The 19,942-nt window shown below is 30.1% G+C and overlaps 2 protein-coding genes and 1 long non-coding RNA gene across 3 annotated transcripts; all 3 read left to right on the top strand.

The window, feature by feature from the left end:
* Nucleotides 1-460: 460 nt before the first annotated feature.
* On the top strand, nucleotides 461-1,680 carry LOC150025466 (uncharacterized). The gene is made up of 3 exons (XR_016515174.1): nucleotides 461-535; nucleotides 687-761; nucleotides 1,586-1,680. It is a non-coding gene; the product is annotated as an uncharacterized LOC150025466 (long non-coding RNA).
* Nucleotides 1,681-2,351: 671 nt separating this feature from the next.
* LOC137823801 (vesicle-associated membrane protein 722) lies at nucleotides 2,352-8,495 on the top strand. Its single transcript, XM_068629076.2, has 5 exons — nucleotides 2,352-2,740; nucleotides 6,230-6,371; nucleotides 6,483-6,603; nucleotides 6,811-6,873; nucleotides 8,101-8,495. The coding sequence occupies exons 1-5, from the start codon at nucleotides 2,548-2,550 to the stop codon at nucleotides 8,248-8,250; spliced, it is 669 nt and encodes a 222-aa protein (XP_068485177.2). The 5' UTR covers nucleotides 2,352-2,547; the 3' UTR covers nucleotides 8,251-8,495.
* Nucleotides 8,496-11,850: 3,355 nt separating this feature from the next.
* Nucleotides 11,851-15,398, top strand: LOC137827252 (vesicle-associated membrane protein 722). The gene is made up of 5 exons (XM_068633522.2): nucleotides 11,851-12,416; nucleotides 13,620-13,761; nucleotides 13,842-13,962; nucleotides 14,143-14,205; nucleotides 14,863-15,398. Exons 1-5 carry the CDS (start codon nucleotides 12,227-12,229, stop codon nucleotides 15,010-15,012), a joined length of 666 nt encoding a protein of 221 aa, XP_068489623.1. The 5' UTR covers nucleotides 11,851-12,226; the 3' UTR covers nucleotides 15,013-15,398.
* Nucleotides 15,399-19,942: the final 4,544 nt, after the last annotated feature.

Here is a 19,942-nt window from a genome sequence, read left to right as displayed (position 1 = left end):
ATTAATTCTGCACTTAAAATTTGATTGATTCAAGAAATAGCCTTTTTCAAAGTTTAAACAAAATGTCTTGATTTTTACCAATTCCATTTTCTCTTGCTAATTTTCTAACCATCATATATTCTACCATGATAATTAAATATATCATGATTATGACTACCTAGGACCCACGAGAAAACAGGAGCCTATTTTTCATAATATTATATAATTGTATAATCAATTTTATTATTTTATGTTATTTTTATTAATTAATCGAAACTATTATTTTACTGTATTTTTTTTTTCAAATTAAAATGACTTATATGATTAAAAAAATAGTATATATATATATATGTAACAGCGTGCCTTTTTTAAAACCAACCGAAATATTCTTCCCACCACCAGAGTACCATTTTTCTTCTTTTTCTCTCTCTATATTCTCTTCTCTCCCTCTCTCCTAATTTTCTCTCCCAAACTTCATCTATTTTTGAATATGATCTTACCACGCTGTAGCAGAGGAGTTAAGGAACATTTCTATCCGATCAGATTTTCAAACAGAGTAAGTTCATTTTTACTCTAAATATCCTTTGTTCTCTGTTTTTCCTTAGGATTTAATCATCAATCTTGGTGGGGTCAATTGAAAAGTTTAATCCTCTCAACTTATTCTATTATATACTGAATTTTTGTTCTGTTTGGATAATTTGCATTAGGCCCGTAAATCTTGAAGCTTATCCAAACGGTGGGGAATAAAATTCTAAAAGTTGCTTGAAAAGCAAGCAATTGAGGTAAGGGAAGCTAAATTTAATTTTTAATAGCCCCCTAGGATAGAAGATCTGAATGCGAAAGGGACGTGGTCCCAATATTCAATTTCTCTTGCAGGGATGTTGTGTGTTTATTTATATTGGGTTGTTTGTTTATATATTATTTAAATTTGTGGAAATATTGGGTTTTGATGATTTAGTATTAAAGTGTATTTTTTTATGTCAAATAAACTTTTGAATATTGTGGATAACTTTTTGAATGATATTGTATGACGAAATGGTATGAAATTGAATTCATACATTTGGGATAATGTATGGACTGATGTTTGTTGTGTATTAAGTATTGATGTCGAGATAATGTATGGACTGATGTTTGCTGTGTATTAAGTATTGATGCCTATGTGGTAACAGAGATCTCCGAGCTTCACTGATGATCTAAGTCACATAGACTAAGATATCAGGTGGTGAGAAGCTGATGGGGGAGTTCATGCACACCGTGACATATGAGATGCACGGCTTGGGTTGTATTGAACTTACCCTGATCCTTTCTGTTGGATTCGCTGGTAATCTTTGGATCAGGTGTTAGTCTCTGGTAGGACTTACTTAATACGAGTCTTCCGGAAGACGTTGTTTGTTGAATATCTTAGATGTGTAGATCCATGTGAGATCTATGTGATTGTTTTAATGTTGGGATTTGAAGAAGATTGTATAATTTTAGAAATTGATCATGTAACTTGGTTTTCTCTTTTGATTTAATTGCGTATATTATAAAATTCTATTTTCACTAGCTTACCCTTGTTTTTCTTGCTGTGTTTGAATTGCGATGACTGTACTACGTACACAAGCAGATGATCTTACAGGTTTCTGAGGATCAGAAGAGTTTTAAGGCGTTGATTTTGAAACTTATATTGTAAATATTTGTATTTCCATATGTTCTAATCACGTATTAGGAATGTTTTGAAAAACTGTAAGTTTGTACAGAAATATGTAGAACCGGTTTGTAATAGTTATATGTAAATTATGGGGTGTTAATATACATATATATATATAAAAGTTGACAGTTTTTATTAATGAATTATATTTATAAATTTGTATTATATGAATTTTTAGTTCATTGTAACATATCAAAGTGTAATTGATCTAAGATAATATATATTTTGATAAGATAGAAAACATAAATGAAAAGTTAAACTACGGAAAAAAGAACTAAAAGTTAGTATATATTAATAAAGAACAAAAAAAATTGTAAGTTATGAAATAATAATATATGGGTATAATAAAAATAAAAACTCAAATATTCAATGTCTTAAAGTTTCGGAAGAAAAGTGAATTTTGACTTTTTAATATGATGCAGAATTAGATTTAATCATAAAAATTCTAATTATATATATATATATATGTGTATGTAATTTTTTGAAAATGCAAATTAACACAATACGAAATGTAAATGAATAAAAAGTTTACAATAATCTACTAAAAATTATTAGAACTATATTATTTCTTTAATATAATAAATCAAAAGTTTTGTTAAATAAGTCAGAGAAGAGAAGGTGCAAGGGAAGTACGTTTACGTGTTCAATGACGTGTTTACTATATAATATTATTGGTTTTAGAATTCCCGGAAGGAAAGAGTCTTGTGGTGTGCCTCCTTCTCTTCTCTGTGACGTTTCCTTCTCCGTTTCCCAAATTTTGAAAAACCCACACACGCTTTTTCTCCTTCACCTTAAAACCCTTCTTCTACAACCCACCACTATTCAACTCCTTTCTCTCTCTCTTTCTGAGTTGTTAATTTGTTTCCTTCATTGATCTCATGTCGAGGCAGCAATCGCTGATATACAGCTTCGTGGCGCGGGGCACGGTGATTCTGGCGGAGCACACCGACTTCAATGGAAACTTCACGAAGGTAGCTTTGGACTGCCTTCTCAGGCTCCCTGCTTCCAACGCCAAATTCACCTATAACGCCGATGCTCACACCTTCAACTACCTCACCGATAATGGATTCAGTAATCTCTCTTCCTCTATAGCTTTTATTATTTTCATTCCCGCAGATTTTCGTCTTTTTCTTCTGTTATGTTTTTTTTATTCACAATTTTAATTACTTTTATAAGTTCTTTCTAAGCATGTAAATATAAACAATCTCAATTACGACTTTAATTTTCACTATTTTTTTTAAATTAGTAAGTCTAAATCACCTTACATATAATTTTAGAAATAGTTACTATATAAATTTTTTATTCCTAGTACGTATAACAACATGTTATTGAGAAATATGTTTGATAAACTTAACTTCCAACTAATAAGATAGTTTTTAATTTCTAATTGATAAGTTATAAATTTTAAAAATATTGTATTTTCGGACAAAAATATATTATCTTACAATTATAATTTAAATTTCAAATAATTAAACTTTTTTATTACTTTGATTTATTTTTTAAATATTGTATATACTTTTTTGTATTTAGATGTTTTTTTCTTTTTAAATTAATTGATTTAATAAGTATTAATTAAGTTTACTTTTTATTTTTTTGTCTAAACTTTTATTGTATTGATTTTTTTTATATATTTTTATTCTGTATAATTTTCATATAACACTATAAAATGGGATTAATTATTTTAATTCGTGATATTAAATATTTTTTCATGTGAACATTATTATGTTGATTTGCCCCTAGTTAATTTCTATATTAGTAATTAATTTATTAATTTTATTGAATATATTTTTAATAATATAAAAGTTGTATAAATTCAATGTATTTAAACTAAATTAAAAAAAATTCTTCTTCAAGATTTTGGGAGATTAACTTTCATATTTTATCTTCACCTCCAACCAAAAAAAAAAATTATGCTATCAATGTATAAAAAACATCGTATAATAAACAATCAAAATTAATTTTATTCGTGAAATTTATTATAATTATTACGAAAATTAATAAATTTCTCATATATATAACTAAATAATGATATAAAATTTATAATTATTTCTATATTTTAATTACTTTTTTTGAGAAAACTATATATGAACTGAGTTTAAATAATATTTTTTATTATCATTCGATTCCAAATTATATATATGCGTATAATAATTTTATTATAATTTTTAATAATTATCTTAAAACATATTAATATTAATCTTAGAAGTTATATTCAGTGTAGGTGTCATTTTGTGCCGGTTTTTCCTTCTTTTTTTTTGGCTGCGGATATACTTTGAATTGCTCGGTGGTAGAAACGGTCTTAAGGAACTTTCTAATTTCCACATTTTCATATAGTTGACTCGTCTTCATTTGTGTTCTATCATATGGACTTTCACTAACATTGTATTATTAACTAAATTTTATAAGACTTTAACAAATTTTGGGAAGCTCACTATTTATTTAATATGATTTTTTTCTTATTCTATAATTTTAATAAATTTTAACCCTTTATTAGATACAAGAAAGTATAAGAAAGTATGTATTCCTAATATTTAAAGAATAATTATAAAACAAATTCTCTTTTTTTTTTCCCAAACTTCATATTTATATTTATCTATACCTATATATAAAGGGATTTTCCTATTTTATTGCTATCAATTTTTTTCTTAATTTATTCTTATATCAATATTTAATTTTATTATTATATTATGAACATGGTGTCATTTTTTATTTTTTTCTAAAACATATTAAAACTGTATCAGAAACAATTTTGAATGTTGAGCGGTTTTTTTGTTTTAATTTAATTTTCTAAAATATATCTTCATTTCTTCAATTTTCACAGACGATTGCTCCTTTTCAATTTCAATTTTTGAATTTTTGGTATTTTATCACCGTTTTTTTTCTCTGCGCTCTTTCTCACTTTATTTCTCTTCTTCTTCAAATCTTTTGAAATTCAATACCACGACTCTCATATTCTTTGTATCTCTCATACATACGAATAATTCTAGTTTTAAAATTAATTCTATCACGTGAAACAATTTATGTAACAGAAAAATTATATTTGATTTTTTGTCAAGTGGATTAAAATTTGTGATTAAAATTAATCTTTGACTTAGTAGCCTTAAAAAACATGTAACATGACTAAAAATAAAAAGTAAAATCAATTCTTATAATTAGTTGAGAATTAAATAAACTATAGCGACATTCAAACTAAATTAACCATTCTTTATCACCAAACTTTACATCGCCAGCCTCCACCCCAGATTATAGGATAGTTGTTTTAGATTGCTGGTTGTGAAACCTAATCCAATATTCATCACTTGTTTTGTCTTAATGTATTCGAATTGATGTTAAGTCATTTTAAATTATATTAAAATATTAGCTAATATAATTTTACAGTTAAATGGTTAACTTCATGTTAAAGAATTTATTTATGTCTAAATTTTGAATTTGATATAATTTTTTAAGTAGCTTTTATACTGAATGAATAATTTTATACTAAATTCCATTATTGACTACTTTTGTTTTAGAATAAAATTATTCAAATATTACTTCTCTTCAAAATCGATTTTAATCCAAATCAGATCTTAATTTTTTTTGGAAATGAAAAGCATGTATGTATCATGTGGTTTGCTTACGAGCATATAGCGACTTTTAGTTAAAATTATAATTCTTTATTATCTAATAATATACATGGTGTTAACCAAAAACAGCTATGATGCGATACATAAATACGACAAGCTAGTGGTTGAAAGATTAAGATATAATAAGTACGACATATTAAGATAAACAAAAACATTATCGTGTACGCTTTGTTTGTTGTCAGTCTAAGAAATGCAAAAAAAAAAATGATTTCGGCCAAAAGTTATTTTTGTATATTTTTAATTAATGTTCATCTTTAAAATTTTGTTAAGCTTATGTTTCCTGTTCGTCCTTTTTGTATTTATCTGTCAGTATTGAATAACCAGTTGTGAGGAAAAATATAACTTTACATATTTCTTACATTTTATTAATTTATTTATATTTCTTTATTTGTTATTAATATAGATTCTATTTATATTGGGTTGTCATTATTATAAGTTCTTATTTTGAAAAGATTAAAAATAAGATTAAATTATAATATATTAGTAAGGTAATCTCATTTTCAAGTTGATTTTTGCAATTAAATTAAATATAAATTCACTTCTTAACATAATATTAAAGTATATTATAAAAAGTTTATTAGATTCAATTACCTAATTTCATTTTTTAAGATATTCATTTCACAATTAATGTGAAGGATATGTTACATTGACTAAATATTAAAATCAAATATAAATGAGATACATATTTTACCTTACAAATTAATTTTATAAAATTAAATTAAATATAAATCTAGTTACTAAAACCTCATGAGATGGTAGTAAAATTTAGATAAAAGTGTTAAGAGTAAAGTTTTGATACCAACATGCATGGTCAAATTATTTTTTTATTTAAGTAGAATATGGTTAACCTCTACTGAAATGTATGTTTATAATTTGTATATGTTTGCTTGTGAATTAAACCACAAATAGTTGGACTCACATGATCTATTATTTTTAGCTTACTGTGTTGTGGCAGTGGAGTCCATTGGTCGCCAACTTGCAATGGCATTTCTTGAACGCATCAAGGATGATTTTAGCAAGAGATATGGTGGAGGAAAAGCTACAACAGCCACTTCTAAAAGCTTAAACAAAGAATTCGGGTATTACTTACTGTGTTTACCATGTTGTGTAAAGCAAATTCAAATGGGGCGTCTATGTATTGAAGAATTGTACTAATAAATGAAGCCTTTAATTGTTGTGTGTGGTTTTAGACCCAAGTTGAAGGAACATATGCAATATTGTGTGGAACACCCAGAAGAAGTTAGCAAGCTAGCGAAAGTGAAAGCTCAGGTTTCTGAAGTCCAACAAGTTATGAGGGCAAACATTGATCAGGTATATGGTAGAAAAATTATACTTTCACACGGAGTTGTATAAAAAAAATTAATAGAATAATTGAATTTATATATATATATATATATAATAATAATAATAAAAGATAAATTTATAATTAAATTATATATAAAATTATTAAAATAATAATATTTAGAGTTATATGGATGTATAATAATATTTGTGCTAATCAATGTAATATGTGTTTAGGTTCTTGATCGTCAAGTTAAGATTGATGTTTTGGTGGGCCAAACTGAGGATCTTCGCAATCAGGTACTTCTAGATTATCACACAAATTAAATAAATGTGTATTTGGTTTTATGTTATCTCATCTTAAGTCGAAGTATAAATAAACATAATTATATTCGGTTGACACAAGTGAAGTGGTAGTAATTTGTGTTTTTTAACTAAGTGAATTAAGGTTCCAATAATAATAATTAAAAAACATTCTTTTTAATAATTTTATCACTTACTCTATTATGGATTGAAATTTATTGAAACTCGTCTAATTTATGATTTCATTTTCATATTAACAGCTAACCAATGATATATTAATAGCTAACCAAAAATAACATAATATTTGTGGATTTAAAAAAAAATTATGTGTCCACTTACATGTTTTATTTTCTGTTAAAGAATTAATAACAAGTTTAAAATTATTTTAAATTAAAACAATTTTGAATAACTTTTTCTTTAAATTGCAAACTTTAAACGAAACTTAATGTTTACTTACTTTTAGAATAAAAGCGCTTAAATTCAAGTTACTTACTTCACTTCAAAGTCATATTCAGTAGAAATCAATTTCTAAAACAGTAGCTCAAACACACTAAGTCTATGAAAAATTGAACTAAATGATTTTAGATCAAGCAGGTTAGTTAATCCTTTTTAGTTAAATAATGTCGTGAGCTGGGAAAAACTTAAAATAGAACATCACTAGCTAGTAAAAGTTTAATAATATTTTTAAATATTAAAAATTTATAATATTAAATTTAAAGATAGATGTTGATAAATTAAAGAGGATTATCTCAATAGTTTTCTTTACTTTATAAGCACCTTCTTCAAATTTAAAGTACGAGAATCACATTAAAATAAATTTTTTATTTATAAACCATTTTCCACGTAAATGAAGGGTTCAGTTGGCCTAATGTATCTAAAGTGAATAATTGTATAGCATGGTCACTTTGCCACGAAAGTATCACAAAAAAACTATCATAGATGACTACATGTTATTTCAATAGATTCTTCCTATGCTGCATTTATGTTGTAGCCCAAATGTACTTGTCAAGGCAAATTAATTGTGGCAAAAATGTACTTGTCAAGGAAAATGAAAGTGGTTGAAGTCATTTTGAAAGAAGATACTAGTCGACTAAAAATATCATACTATATCAGAATCTAGCTATTAGATGTATTAAGTAGTGTTATATGCACATTGTATTTTCATGGATCAAAACTTGCATTAAAAATTCGTGGGATGTAATTGGTATGTGTATGGTTTTGCAGAGTGAAGATTTCCGGCGGCAGGGAGGGCAGTTAAGGAGAAAAATGTGGTACCAGAACATGAAGATAAAGCTTATAGTACTTGCTATCATTATTGCCATCATTCTCATAGTTGTTCTTTCAGTGTGTGGTGGGTTCAATTGTGGTGGATGATACTTACCAATCACCTACAATGGTTATAAAACTCTCCCACTTTTGTAATTTAATATACTTGCATAACATGAACATTATATAAAATTTGTTTATTTCATTAGCATCATAAGGTTTCATGTAGGGTGAGGGAATGACATGCCTTGGCACCTTTAGCACATTGGTAGTTTCCCTTTTGTTTTTCAGCCAAACCACAGATTTTAATGTATATTCATGAGTTTCATTTTGATACATAGTTATTTTAATAATTTCTTCTTATGATAACTTCATTTTAATTATTTTTTTTTGAAGTATTTTGATGTCACATCTCTAGTATGTGAATGAATAAAATTAAGTTTAAAATATATAATAGTATATTAAAAAATGACTAATTATGTTTTTCACCTATTATACCAATGAAATGATTCTCTATGAATAAATCCTAAATTAGCCAACTTATCAGCACATGCATTCCCTTCACGAAAAATATGAGTAACCCTAAACCTGATTTTCCCAAGGTAATTAAGACAAGTATTCCATCGATTACGAAACATCCAAGGAACATTGGTCCTAGCAGTAAACACTTACACAAACCAAAGCAAAATCACATTCTAGCCAGACATTAGTAAGCCCCATCTTTTGAGCTTCCTCCATAACATGTATAACCTCATTAAACTCAGCAACCAGAGTAGTCTGAACTTCAAGAAACACAGAGAAAGCTCCAATAAATTCCCCCATACTTCCATGGAAAATACCTCCACAAGTAGCAAGACCAAGATATCCCCTAGCAGCCCCATCAGTGTTAACTTTAACCCAGCTTGGTGAAGGAAACTCCCATATAACATGAAGAGGACGAATAATTTTACCAATACGAGTATTAATACCAAAAAACTTGATCATGTTAAAATCCAACATATCATTCTTTATTGAAGCTTTACACGAATTACTCACTAGACGAGTTAGATATTTAATAACCGAAATAACCCTAGAAACTTCAATCTTATCCTGAAAATGAGCATAATTCCTCATACGCCATAACATCCAAATAGAAAAAGTTATCACAACAAGTTTAATCTATTTAACCAAAGATCTACCATTATTCTTAATAAAAGATAGAAGACCGACCATCCTTATTAGAGAAATGAAAAGTAGAAAAAATCTGCCGAACCCAACTCCAAATACGCAAAGCATTAGAACATTCAAAACATAAATGATGAATAGATTCCTCGTGTTTTTTACAAAGCGTACACATAGAACAAATATGCAGACTTTTATCTTGAATATGTTGATCTGTAGGAAACCGCCCATGAAAAACTTTTCAAAGGACAAGAGTTTTGGAAGGCAGAAGATATGAAGACCAAATAAATTTACTCCAACCACAGGGAACTTCTGGATCCAAGAAAAAGTACTAGCTGATTTAAGAGTGAAACAACTAGACTCATATAGAATCCAATTAGGAATATCCTGTTCCGCCCTAACCATGATATGACTAAAAAGACGAGGCATCTACTGTAAAGACAATGGAATATTCCAATCACCACATGTCCAAAACTGAGAGACGATATTCGGAATGCTAGCACCGTTAGATAATCCTACAATATTTGCTAAAGAAGTAGTACCACACCATTTATCATTCCAAAAATTAATAAAAGAACCTGTACCAACAATCTGAGAAGTATAATCAAATATAGTAGAATAAAACTGTTTAATTCCAGGCCAAAGAGATGAGGATCTATAATCGAAACTCGTATTTTGATTTAAGAACCCTGGCTTTCAAGAGCAAAGACCAAGGCTTGTTGCTTTAAGCAAAATTCCAAGCAAGCTTATGAAGATATGTATTATTTTCATGGTGAAGGTTAATAATCTTCAAACCTCCATTTTCAAGGGGAGAATAAATCGTAGCCCAATTAACAATAGTTATACCTTTTTTCATAATATCACCAGTCCAAATAAAATTTTCACACCATTGCTCAACTTGCTTAAGAAGAGAAACATGCCATTTATACAAATTAAAACTATAAGTTAGAACACCCGTAATCACCGTATTGACCAACTGAACCCGACCCATCATGCTAAGAGATTTGCCCTTCCAAGAAGCAAGTTTCAATTTGATTTTATCAACTAAAGGTTGAAGAAAATGACCCCTTGGAGCACCAACAAAGATAGGTACTCCTAAATAAGTGAAAGGCAAACAACCATGATTACAAGAAAGAATACACTGAATTTTGGTGACAAATCTTGCACAATTATCCATGGTGAAAAAACTACTCTTAGAATTATTAACATATTGACCCAAGAAATCACCATATGTTTTTAAGAAAAATACTCAAATTTCTAAGAGACTTATTATCTGCCTGACAGAAAACAAAAAATGTCATCCACATATAAAATATGAGAGGGAGTGAGAAAACCTTACGGACTAGCCATATGTAGTATATTCTTATCATTCACAATTTTTGAGATACCTCTACTAAGAACTTCCTCTGCAAGACAGAAAAGTAGAGGAGACAAAGGATCACCTTGTCTAACACCTCTACTACAAGGAAAAAAATCCACCAAACTACCATTTATTATGACAGAAAGCATAGCTGAACGGAGAATAATAATAATTCAACCGAAAAACGAGGGGTGAAAACCAAAGTGTGACAAAACTAATAATAAAAACTTTTAACTCGGAGTGTCAAAGGCTTTGTGAATATCAACTTTGTAAGCCACGTTATCTCCATGAACCTTTTAAGAAAGCAAGTTAATAGCTTCAGAAGCAATACCATTACAATCCTGAATTTGATTGCCCTGCATAAACCCATACTGATTAGGAGAAATAATTATGGTAGCCACAAGAGCAAGCCGATCAGCCAAAATCTTAGAAATAATCTTAAATTTAAAATTGGCAATAACAATTGACATGTAATCTTTAATGATTCAACACCCTGAATCATAGGAAGAAGAGATACCACATTATTGTTCATTCTAGGAAGAACCCAGTTTTGTATAAAAAAAACTATTGGACAACATTACAAACATCTGTCCCAATAATTTCTCAACAAGAATGATATAAAATACCACCAAAACCATCAAGAACACTATTACCATTAAGGTTAAAAACAACATTCTTGATTTTCAAAATTACTTATATGAATTAGTTAATGGTTTATTTACAAGTTTTTCTTAATTATTAAAATTTAATATAATCAAAAATGTAAAATTTCTTATCAAACTAACTCTTCTTTAAAGACTAAGATATCATTCTATATAAAGAAATTAAATTCTCTTAACTAGATCTTTTAATATCTTACACTATCATCTAAGTTTAACATGGTTTTATATAGTTTTTATATATTTTTTATTATATTCTTATGTGTTACTTGTAATAACTGTATACTAAGACCGCGATCTAATTAGAAATTGCTCATCAATTTTATAAAAAATCTATTATAAAAAAATATCTAAAATTAAATTATTAGTATATGCAAAATATCTAATCAAATATGCCAATAATTACACGTATTTAGTATGAATAGAAACATTTTTAAGGGAGAAGAAAAAAGAGAGACATATAAACTTTTTCTAAGAAAATAAATTTAAAAACTCAGGTATAAATGTAACGTTCTTCTAGAAAAGGACACCGTTCTTCCAAAACTCACGACTAATTTGAAAATGTATGGCAGCAAAATTTGAAAAGCAAGAAACTCTACGGTACGGCGTGGCACTTCCGTAATAAAAAACAAACCCGAGGGTATTTGAACAAGCCCTCTTTCTTCCATTTCACGCTTGCTTTACATCTAAGCCAACAAAATCAAACCCACTTCTTCTCTCTCTCTCTCTCTTTTCAACGCTCTGTGTACAGCGGAAGAACGAAGCCTCCTCGTTCTTCTTCTGCGCTTTCTCTCTCTACAACCGTAGCCGTTCCTTCATTCTTTCGTTCTCCTCAGCCTGCCACGTCACCTTCCTCTCATACTCTCTCGGCGTTGTTCCTTCTGCTACGGTTGTGGTTCCGGCGATGGGACAGCAATCGTTGATCTACAGCTTCGTTGCTCGCGGTACTGTGATCCTGGCCGAGTTCACCGAGTTCACCGGAAACTTCACGGGCGTGGCGGCGCAGTGCCTCCAGAAACTCCCTTCCTCCAACAACAAGTTCACTTATAACTGCGATGGCCACACCTTCAACTACCTCGTCGATAACGGATTCAGTAACTCTTCTCTCTCTCTCTCTCTATATATGTATATATATATATATATCTACTTGTTATCTTGTTTTGCTGATCTGCTTCCGTTTTCTGATATTATTGTGTTCGTTCTCGGAACCGGATTCTGTGCGTTTAAGCGCTCGCGCTGTTGTCAACCAGCGCCGTTTGATGAAGATCGGACGGGTCAAATCTCGGATTGATGTTTCAAATATGATTTGCCCGATCTTCATCAACTTTGGATGTGCGATGTCCGTAACCTCTTGATCTGTGTGCTGGTAATGAAAAAAGAAACAGAAATAGCGTTCGACACACGGCGTGTGTTGCGTGATTGATCAGGTTAACGCTTGGGGATCGAACTTTGTTGCTCGAATGCGAAAAACTAAAAGTAAAGGCGGAAATGGAAGCAGTGAAGTAAATTTGTGTAACTGAGAATTGGATCATTTATATGTTATGTTTATATGCATATATGATAGTTTCTAGAGTTGTGTCTGTTGTTGCCGTTCTGTTGCTCGCTGGCTTATGACAAAGCAGTATTTGTAATTTTAGTAAAGCTATTTTTGGATAGTAAGGGATATAGAGGAATTTTTCCATTATTTTAGTAGCCGTTGGAAAGGATGCTTAAGGTTTTAAATTTCAGTTGTGGTTTCATCACAATTCTTGACTTGTGGAAAATTGTGATTGATGTGGCCACAGTTGCGGTTGCACTGAGATTCGACCATTGTGGAGAGTCCAAAAACCTTGATGTTGCTAAATCACGGTCAGGGATCTCTCTTAAAACCATTTAGATGATTGAGGAAAACTTAGTAGTGCTGTAAGGGTTTTGAATAGAAATCCTTTGTTTTTTCTGGCGATGGACTATATGGAATTAAAAAGGTTTAATTCGGGCTTTATTGCTAGTAGCTTTGTTAAAACAATCCTTCTCTTTATCTGCTGCCCAGCTTTTCATAAAGCTGTTTTTTCATGTATTATCTAGAAGGGTCATAGGCTATACCCTATTGCCTTTTCTTTTTTTTCTCTTGTACGCCTACCTTTTATGAGTAAAATATACACACAAGTGAGGAGCAAGAGACTCACTAGGTTCTGTCTCAAATTGCTTGACTGTTTTTTGAAATTCCTGCTTTCTGTTCTGATACTTTGTTTTGTTTTATTGACTGAAGTAATAGTTACAGTTAGTTAGGACTAACTAAATGCCGCTGAATATTGTAGCTTATTGTGTGGTTGCTGTTGAATCTGCTGGACGGCAGATTCCAATTGCTTTCCTTGAACGAATCAAGGAGGATTTTACCAAAAAGTATGCTGGAGGAAAAGCGGCAACAGCTGCCGCTCAGAGCCTCAACAGAGAGTTTGGGTATGTATGTGTACTGGAAATTTGTATTTATAATCTTCTGTAATGAGATCAATTATTGTGAAATATTTGTTGTAGTATAGACCTAAGTTGAAGGAGCAGATGCAGTACTGTGTTGATCATCCAGAGGAAGTTAGCAAGCTTGCTAAAGTGAAAGCTCAGGTTTCAGAAGTCAAAGGGGTTATGATGGAGAATATCGAAAAGGTAAGCCAATAATCTTTTTTGAGCTGAGTGGGTGGAAAGCGTTATTATGAGGGTAAAATTATCCCCTAGTTTATTTTTTGCTGTGGTAGGCATATTTGTCTGTAGGGGATTTGAATTTAAACTTGTATATTCTTGTAATGTTTTACTAAGTTGCTGTGACGTTTATATCTAATTTGGCAGGTTCTTGACCGTGGGGAGAAAATTGAGCTTTTGGTGGATAAAACAGAGAACCTGCGTTCTCAGGTCCATTTTTTTGCCATTGAACTGATATTTTATTGATTCAGTAAATTCGAAGTAATAGATTATTAGAGATTGAAGTGTGGGAACCTTGTGCGCACTGCATTCTATTTAAACCCCACTTTTTTATTGGTATTTTTTGTTGTCAATGTAATAGAAATAATTATATATTAGACATAGGCATCTACAAACTGACTAGGGAATGCTAATTTGCTGTTTATATCACCAGTTTGAGGAAACTATAAAAACATAATAATCTATTAGTGTGATATGGTCTTGGAGACAGATACAGCAAATAATCTATGTATTATTCATTTTTGGTCACATTTACATTATTAGAATAATAAATGGACAATTTTCGGCGAATTTGGTCTCTTATGATAAAACTGTCTTACTTACTATTCTGCCCTTTGATGCGTGTATGTTTCTAAATAGAAGTCATCAGTTAGGCAAGCCTATCACACTGTCAAAGTATTGTTAAGTATTGTGGGATGCAACTCTTGTTCATTCATGTTTTGTTGTATTTTTCCTTAATGTTTCCTTTGTAAACATTGAATTTGTTTTATGCGTGCTGACGTAGAGCAATTGGTAGTTTTATTGTACTGTATTTATGTCTTTCAAATAAAATTTTTCTGTGCCTCATCAGTTAAATTGATCTTGCAGGCTCAGGATTTCAGGCAGCAGGGAACCAAGATTAGGAGAAAGATGTGGTTCCAAAACATGAAGATAAAGCTAATCGTTCTGGGTATCATAATTGCCTTGATTCTCATTATTGTTCTTTCCGTTTGTGGTGGCTTTAACTGTGGTAAATGAGTCTTCCCACGTCTTGGCTTCAACTGTGGTATTTGTCTCCTCACTCGATAAGATTTTGCCACTGTGCGTGTCGACATGGTGCTTTTGAGTTTTTGGGATTTACATTCTTCCAAATTCGATGATCAATATTACATGGCATTGCTTGTATAGTGTGTAATGCATTTAGTCCTTTTCTTATTGTCTCCCATAGCGTAATGCTAGTTTGCCATTTTCTATAGTTTAGGTGGGAGTATTACATTTGGTTTTCAAGATTATGCTGTTTTATTTATGACACATTTAAGAAACCAACCCTTACGTAGTTGAGCTATTATTACCATAGTTTTTGGTTAGACTTGCATTTTGTGTGAACCTAATGTGCTAATTCTAAACGCTGGTGTTTGGTTGAATTGCTGGTTTTTAATTCATTCATTAGGTTTGCTCAATTAACTGAGTATTTCGTTATTAGCTAGCACCAAACAAAAACAAGCAAACGGACGTCAAACACGAACAATACAAATGGTGTTTGGGAAAACGTTGGGATAATCAGATGCACATTTTTTCCAGCCCATTTTTCCAGACCATTTACAAATGGTGTCTCTCGTAAACCAAGCACGTAAAATATTGCTTTTCAGTTTCATGCATTCGAAGAGTTGTTGGCATAATTCGTTTGCTGTACATTCAATTGTCCCAAATGTTCTTGTAATTTTCTTATGCAAAATTCAACGTCGTGAAATTTTGGTGAGCTGTAAGATTAGTTTCTTGTGATAACAAGAGGTCGTTCTTTCTGCTTGAGTCGCCAAATTTATTTAAGGTCCGTAGGTAAGTGAGTTTGTTGAGAACTCTAAGGAATTAATAAACATTTGAATGAATGTTGTGAAATTTAATTTGACCAGCGTAGTTCTGACAAAGATATTCTGGTAATCGAGCTAAGATCCTTGCAATAGGGAACGCAAGTTGAACGACAGACTCTTGGGAGATCATAAACTGGAACCTCACGGGAAAGTGATTTATGCTTCCCCTCCGATACTGGAACATGATGAGGAAAAATAATCCAAGAAAAATTATTTAAGATTATCCATTATTTTCACACCAGTAAGATATTTCAAAATTTACTGAAGGGTGTGTATGAATATACGTTGGAATGAGTTGAACGGGAAAATTGCATTTTCAATGCTAAATGAAGAAGTAACGTGCAAGTTGGGTTGAGTTAAAAGTATAGGATGAAATAGATAAAGTTAAATCTATACACACACTAAATGTATCCTACCAAATGACAAGTTAACCATTAATTTTACACATATGCTCTTTCTAGACCTAGAATAGAAGGAAAAAAAACCTAAATTTTGATTAAGAATGTAAAATAGTTCTAATTATTCTTGACTAATTTATTGAAGATGGATTTTAAAAAAATTCAAAATAATGACATTAAACAAGATTAAATTGATTATGTTTATGTTCATAGGAAGTTATATTGATAATGCATTTTATTTATATTATAATTCAATCCTGTATTTTTATTTTTAGTAAGATGATGTACTTTTATAATATTTTTTTTTTCATTTAAGATGATTTCTAAATATTCGACAATGAACATGTTAAGATTAGTAATATAGAAATTAAAATTTTAATTTATATGGAGTTTGATGCAATATAGTATTTAGAACGGTTTATACACTATTAATATAAAATATTTTTGCGGACATACACTAAAAATTTATATTTCATCAAGTTATTAATGAATGCATGTAATATAAATATTTTTGCGCACATGCAATATATTAATGAATAAAACGATATAGTAGAGTGATCCAATCTTATTATTGTGATCACAAAGTATGAACATGATAATTATTTTAAAAGTTACAACAAAGACAATTTTTTATTGATTAATTAACTGAATAATTTGATAATGCATGCATGTTAAAGAATTTACACGAATATACTAATTATTTTAAGTGTTGCTCATTTTGTGTCCACAGTTTGCAGTATATAAATGCATGACTTGCATCATATTTTCCTTTCTTTCGTCTGATATGACACATTTGGTTGAAGCATAAAAGTTTCTAGCATGAGAAAGGTGAGTTATTATCACAACAAAGCTTAGAGATGTTTTCTCTTCATCATATAACAGGGAACTGCCACAACTGTTAAAGCATGTGGTCCATGTCTGAGATGATAGAAGGTGACTAAACGAAGTTGATCTCCATGTTGTCTATGAGTGTGACTTTCCCAAACCATGCACCGATACAGAAGACAACAGGACCCTTCATCTGTTCCACTATCCCCAAATTATTTTGATCAACAAACTGCAGAAATATGCATGTAGTTGCATTTAACAATACCTTCTATTATTAATAACTTCTTCATTTGGGTCCAAATATATTTTAGTAAGCCATAAAGTAACTTTGGCATTGCTTCATTAATTGTGTGCTTTCAAATTAAGCGCAGAAAAATATGTAGCATCTTATATTATATAACACTTTTTTTAAAACAGTTAGTAGTTAGTTTTGGTTATGTTTTAAAAAAAATAGTTGCGTTGTAATAGAAGGTGAACGTATTTATAAGGGATTGTGCTTTGGTGAAAAATGGGATAAGAACTAGGGTTTGGACAAATTAAATGCTATTTTTATTTTTTAAGATTAGATGGAGGAGAAGGATGATTTAGACAAAGATGAGGAGATGAATTTAATAACACATAGTCTGGAATTGTTGTCTGAGTCGCAATACATGTTTCTTTACATGCACTTCAAGGAGTGAATGGTAGAAGTACTTTATAACTAACGAGTATGATTAGAGAGGGTTTCACTTTTAATGGACACAGGTAACACCCACAACTTTATTAGTGAGAAGTTGATGAAATAATTCGGTTTAAAGATAATTCTTATCAATGATTTTTCAATAATTGTGACTTTGGATAGATAATTCAGAATTACTAAAAAGTGTCTTGGTGTTGAATGCCAGTTTCATAATCAGACTTTCCAGCCTGACTTTTTGGTATTACCTAGTACTAATTTTGGAGTTATTCTGGACATGCAATGGTTTCAAACATTAGGGGAGATTATATGGAATTGTGCACAACTAACTATACCTTCAATCATAAGGGAGATAAGGTGACTTTAGTGGGAGAAAAGCAAAAAAATGATAATGTTCAGATTTCTAGTAAAGTTAAGCTTGCAGAGGGTCACCCAATTTTATTGGCCATACAAGGTGCAACTACTTTTCAGATTGCATCACATTCTCAGTTTCTGCATTTGACTACACAACAACAACAACTGGATGAATTATTAAATCAGTTTGAAGATGTTTTTCAAAAACCTACCCAACTTCCACCACCTAGAAGGTATGACTATAAAATCATTATACCTAGAAGGTATGACTATAAAATCATTTTAAATAATGATGTTCCTGTTTCTTTGAAACCATATAGGTATTCTCATAACCAAAAATCTGAAATTGAAAGACAAATAAAACAATTATTATCAACTGGATTTATTAGGGAGAGTTCTAGTTGTTATGCTTCTCCCTTGGTTCTAGTTAAAAAAAGAATGATTCTTGGCATTGTTGCACTGATTTAAGACACTACAAGAAAATCATGAAATAGAAACCAAATGTTAGAGACCAAAATAATTAGTTACAATAAGAACTAAAATAGAGACCATTTTAGAAACTAAAAAAAAAATTGGTTTCTAAATTAGTTTCTATTGTTTTCTATTATTGTTAAATAGTTTCTAAATTGGTATCTAATTAGCAACTAAGGTTTTAACTACCAATTATTTAGTTTCTAAATTTGGTAGCAAAAACCTTGGTTGCTAATTAGATACCAATTTAGAAACTATTTAAGAATAATAGAAAATAATAGAAACTAATTTAGATACCAAATTTCTTTTTAGTTTCTAAAATGGTCTCTAATTTAGTTACTATTGCAACTAATTATTTTGGTTTCTACAAATTGGTTTCTATTTCATAGTTTTCTTGTAGTGAGAAAATATAATATTATGACTATTAAAAATGACGGATTGGGTGGAGCTACAACGTTATAGAAAATGAGAATGATAGAATGCACATCAACCTATTTTTCACCATTACTCATAAACTTCTTCTTAAAGCCACAAGGTAAAACTTCATCAAAATTATGGACAAAATTAAAATAAATGTAGATAAACCTATCGTCACCAGAAACATAAACATCCTAATTTAAGAAAATTTGAATTCAAATTAATTAAAAAATTTGGGTGAATCATAAATACTCTTTAAATTGATAAATTTGTTTTGGTTTGTTTAGGAAATTTCTGGTTGGCAACCATTCCCAATTGGATAATGCTTTAAAACATGATGGGTTGCTATTAAAATAGTTAGAACATATAATAAAAATAGAAAATAAATTTTCTGTTTTTGGTATACAACCACCGTCCAATGATTCTAAAAGATATGTTTTCCTTTTACTACTTCACAAATACGATATGGTTTCACCGAAAATATTAACCGTAATATGATCAATACATGCTAATTATTTTCATTATGCCTTATTAAAAATCTTACAAAAACAAGATGTAAAAAATCTATAAGAAAAAGAGTACATAACTTAAACATGAAGGTTTTGATATTTCACAACCAAGATTTGATGTATTGTCTCTCATTTCTTTGTGTCATCGTTCTTCCTGTCACTTGCATTTCTAAAAATGATGCATGATTGATTTACCTGCCCCATGGTGGGTGTCAAAATGTTATAGCCAAGTAGGATGTCTCTCAACTAGAGCATTTAGTTTAGTCAGAAACAGTGGTTCCTAGTCGAGTTGTTGTTCTCCTTTACCAGGTCACCCCCTTCCCCCTTATATCTAGTAGTGCTCCCCCTTCTCCTTGTACTTGATTTTATTTTCAGCTACATTCCCAAATTAATTACAATCCCATATATCTAGTCAATCTCTACAATCGTTGTCCCTAATCGAGAAGT

This window comes from Phaseolus vulgaris, chromosome 8 (genome assembly GCF_051622355.1).
Source record: "Phaseolus vulgaris cultivar YP4 chromosome 8, ASM5162235v1, whole genome shotgun sequence".
Classification (NCBI taxonomy): domain Eukaryota; kingdom Viridiplantae; phylum Streptophyta; class Magnoliopsida; order Fabales; family Fabaceae; genus Phaseolus; species Phaseolus vulgaris.
Note: the sequence above shows the minus strand (reverse complement) of the source record. Positions and strands in the feature narration are given on the sequence as shown.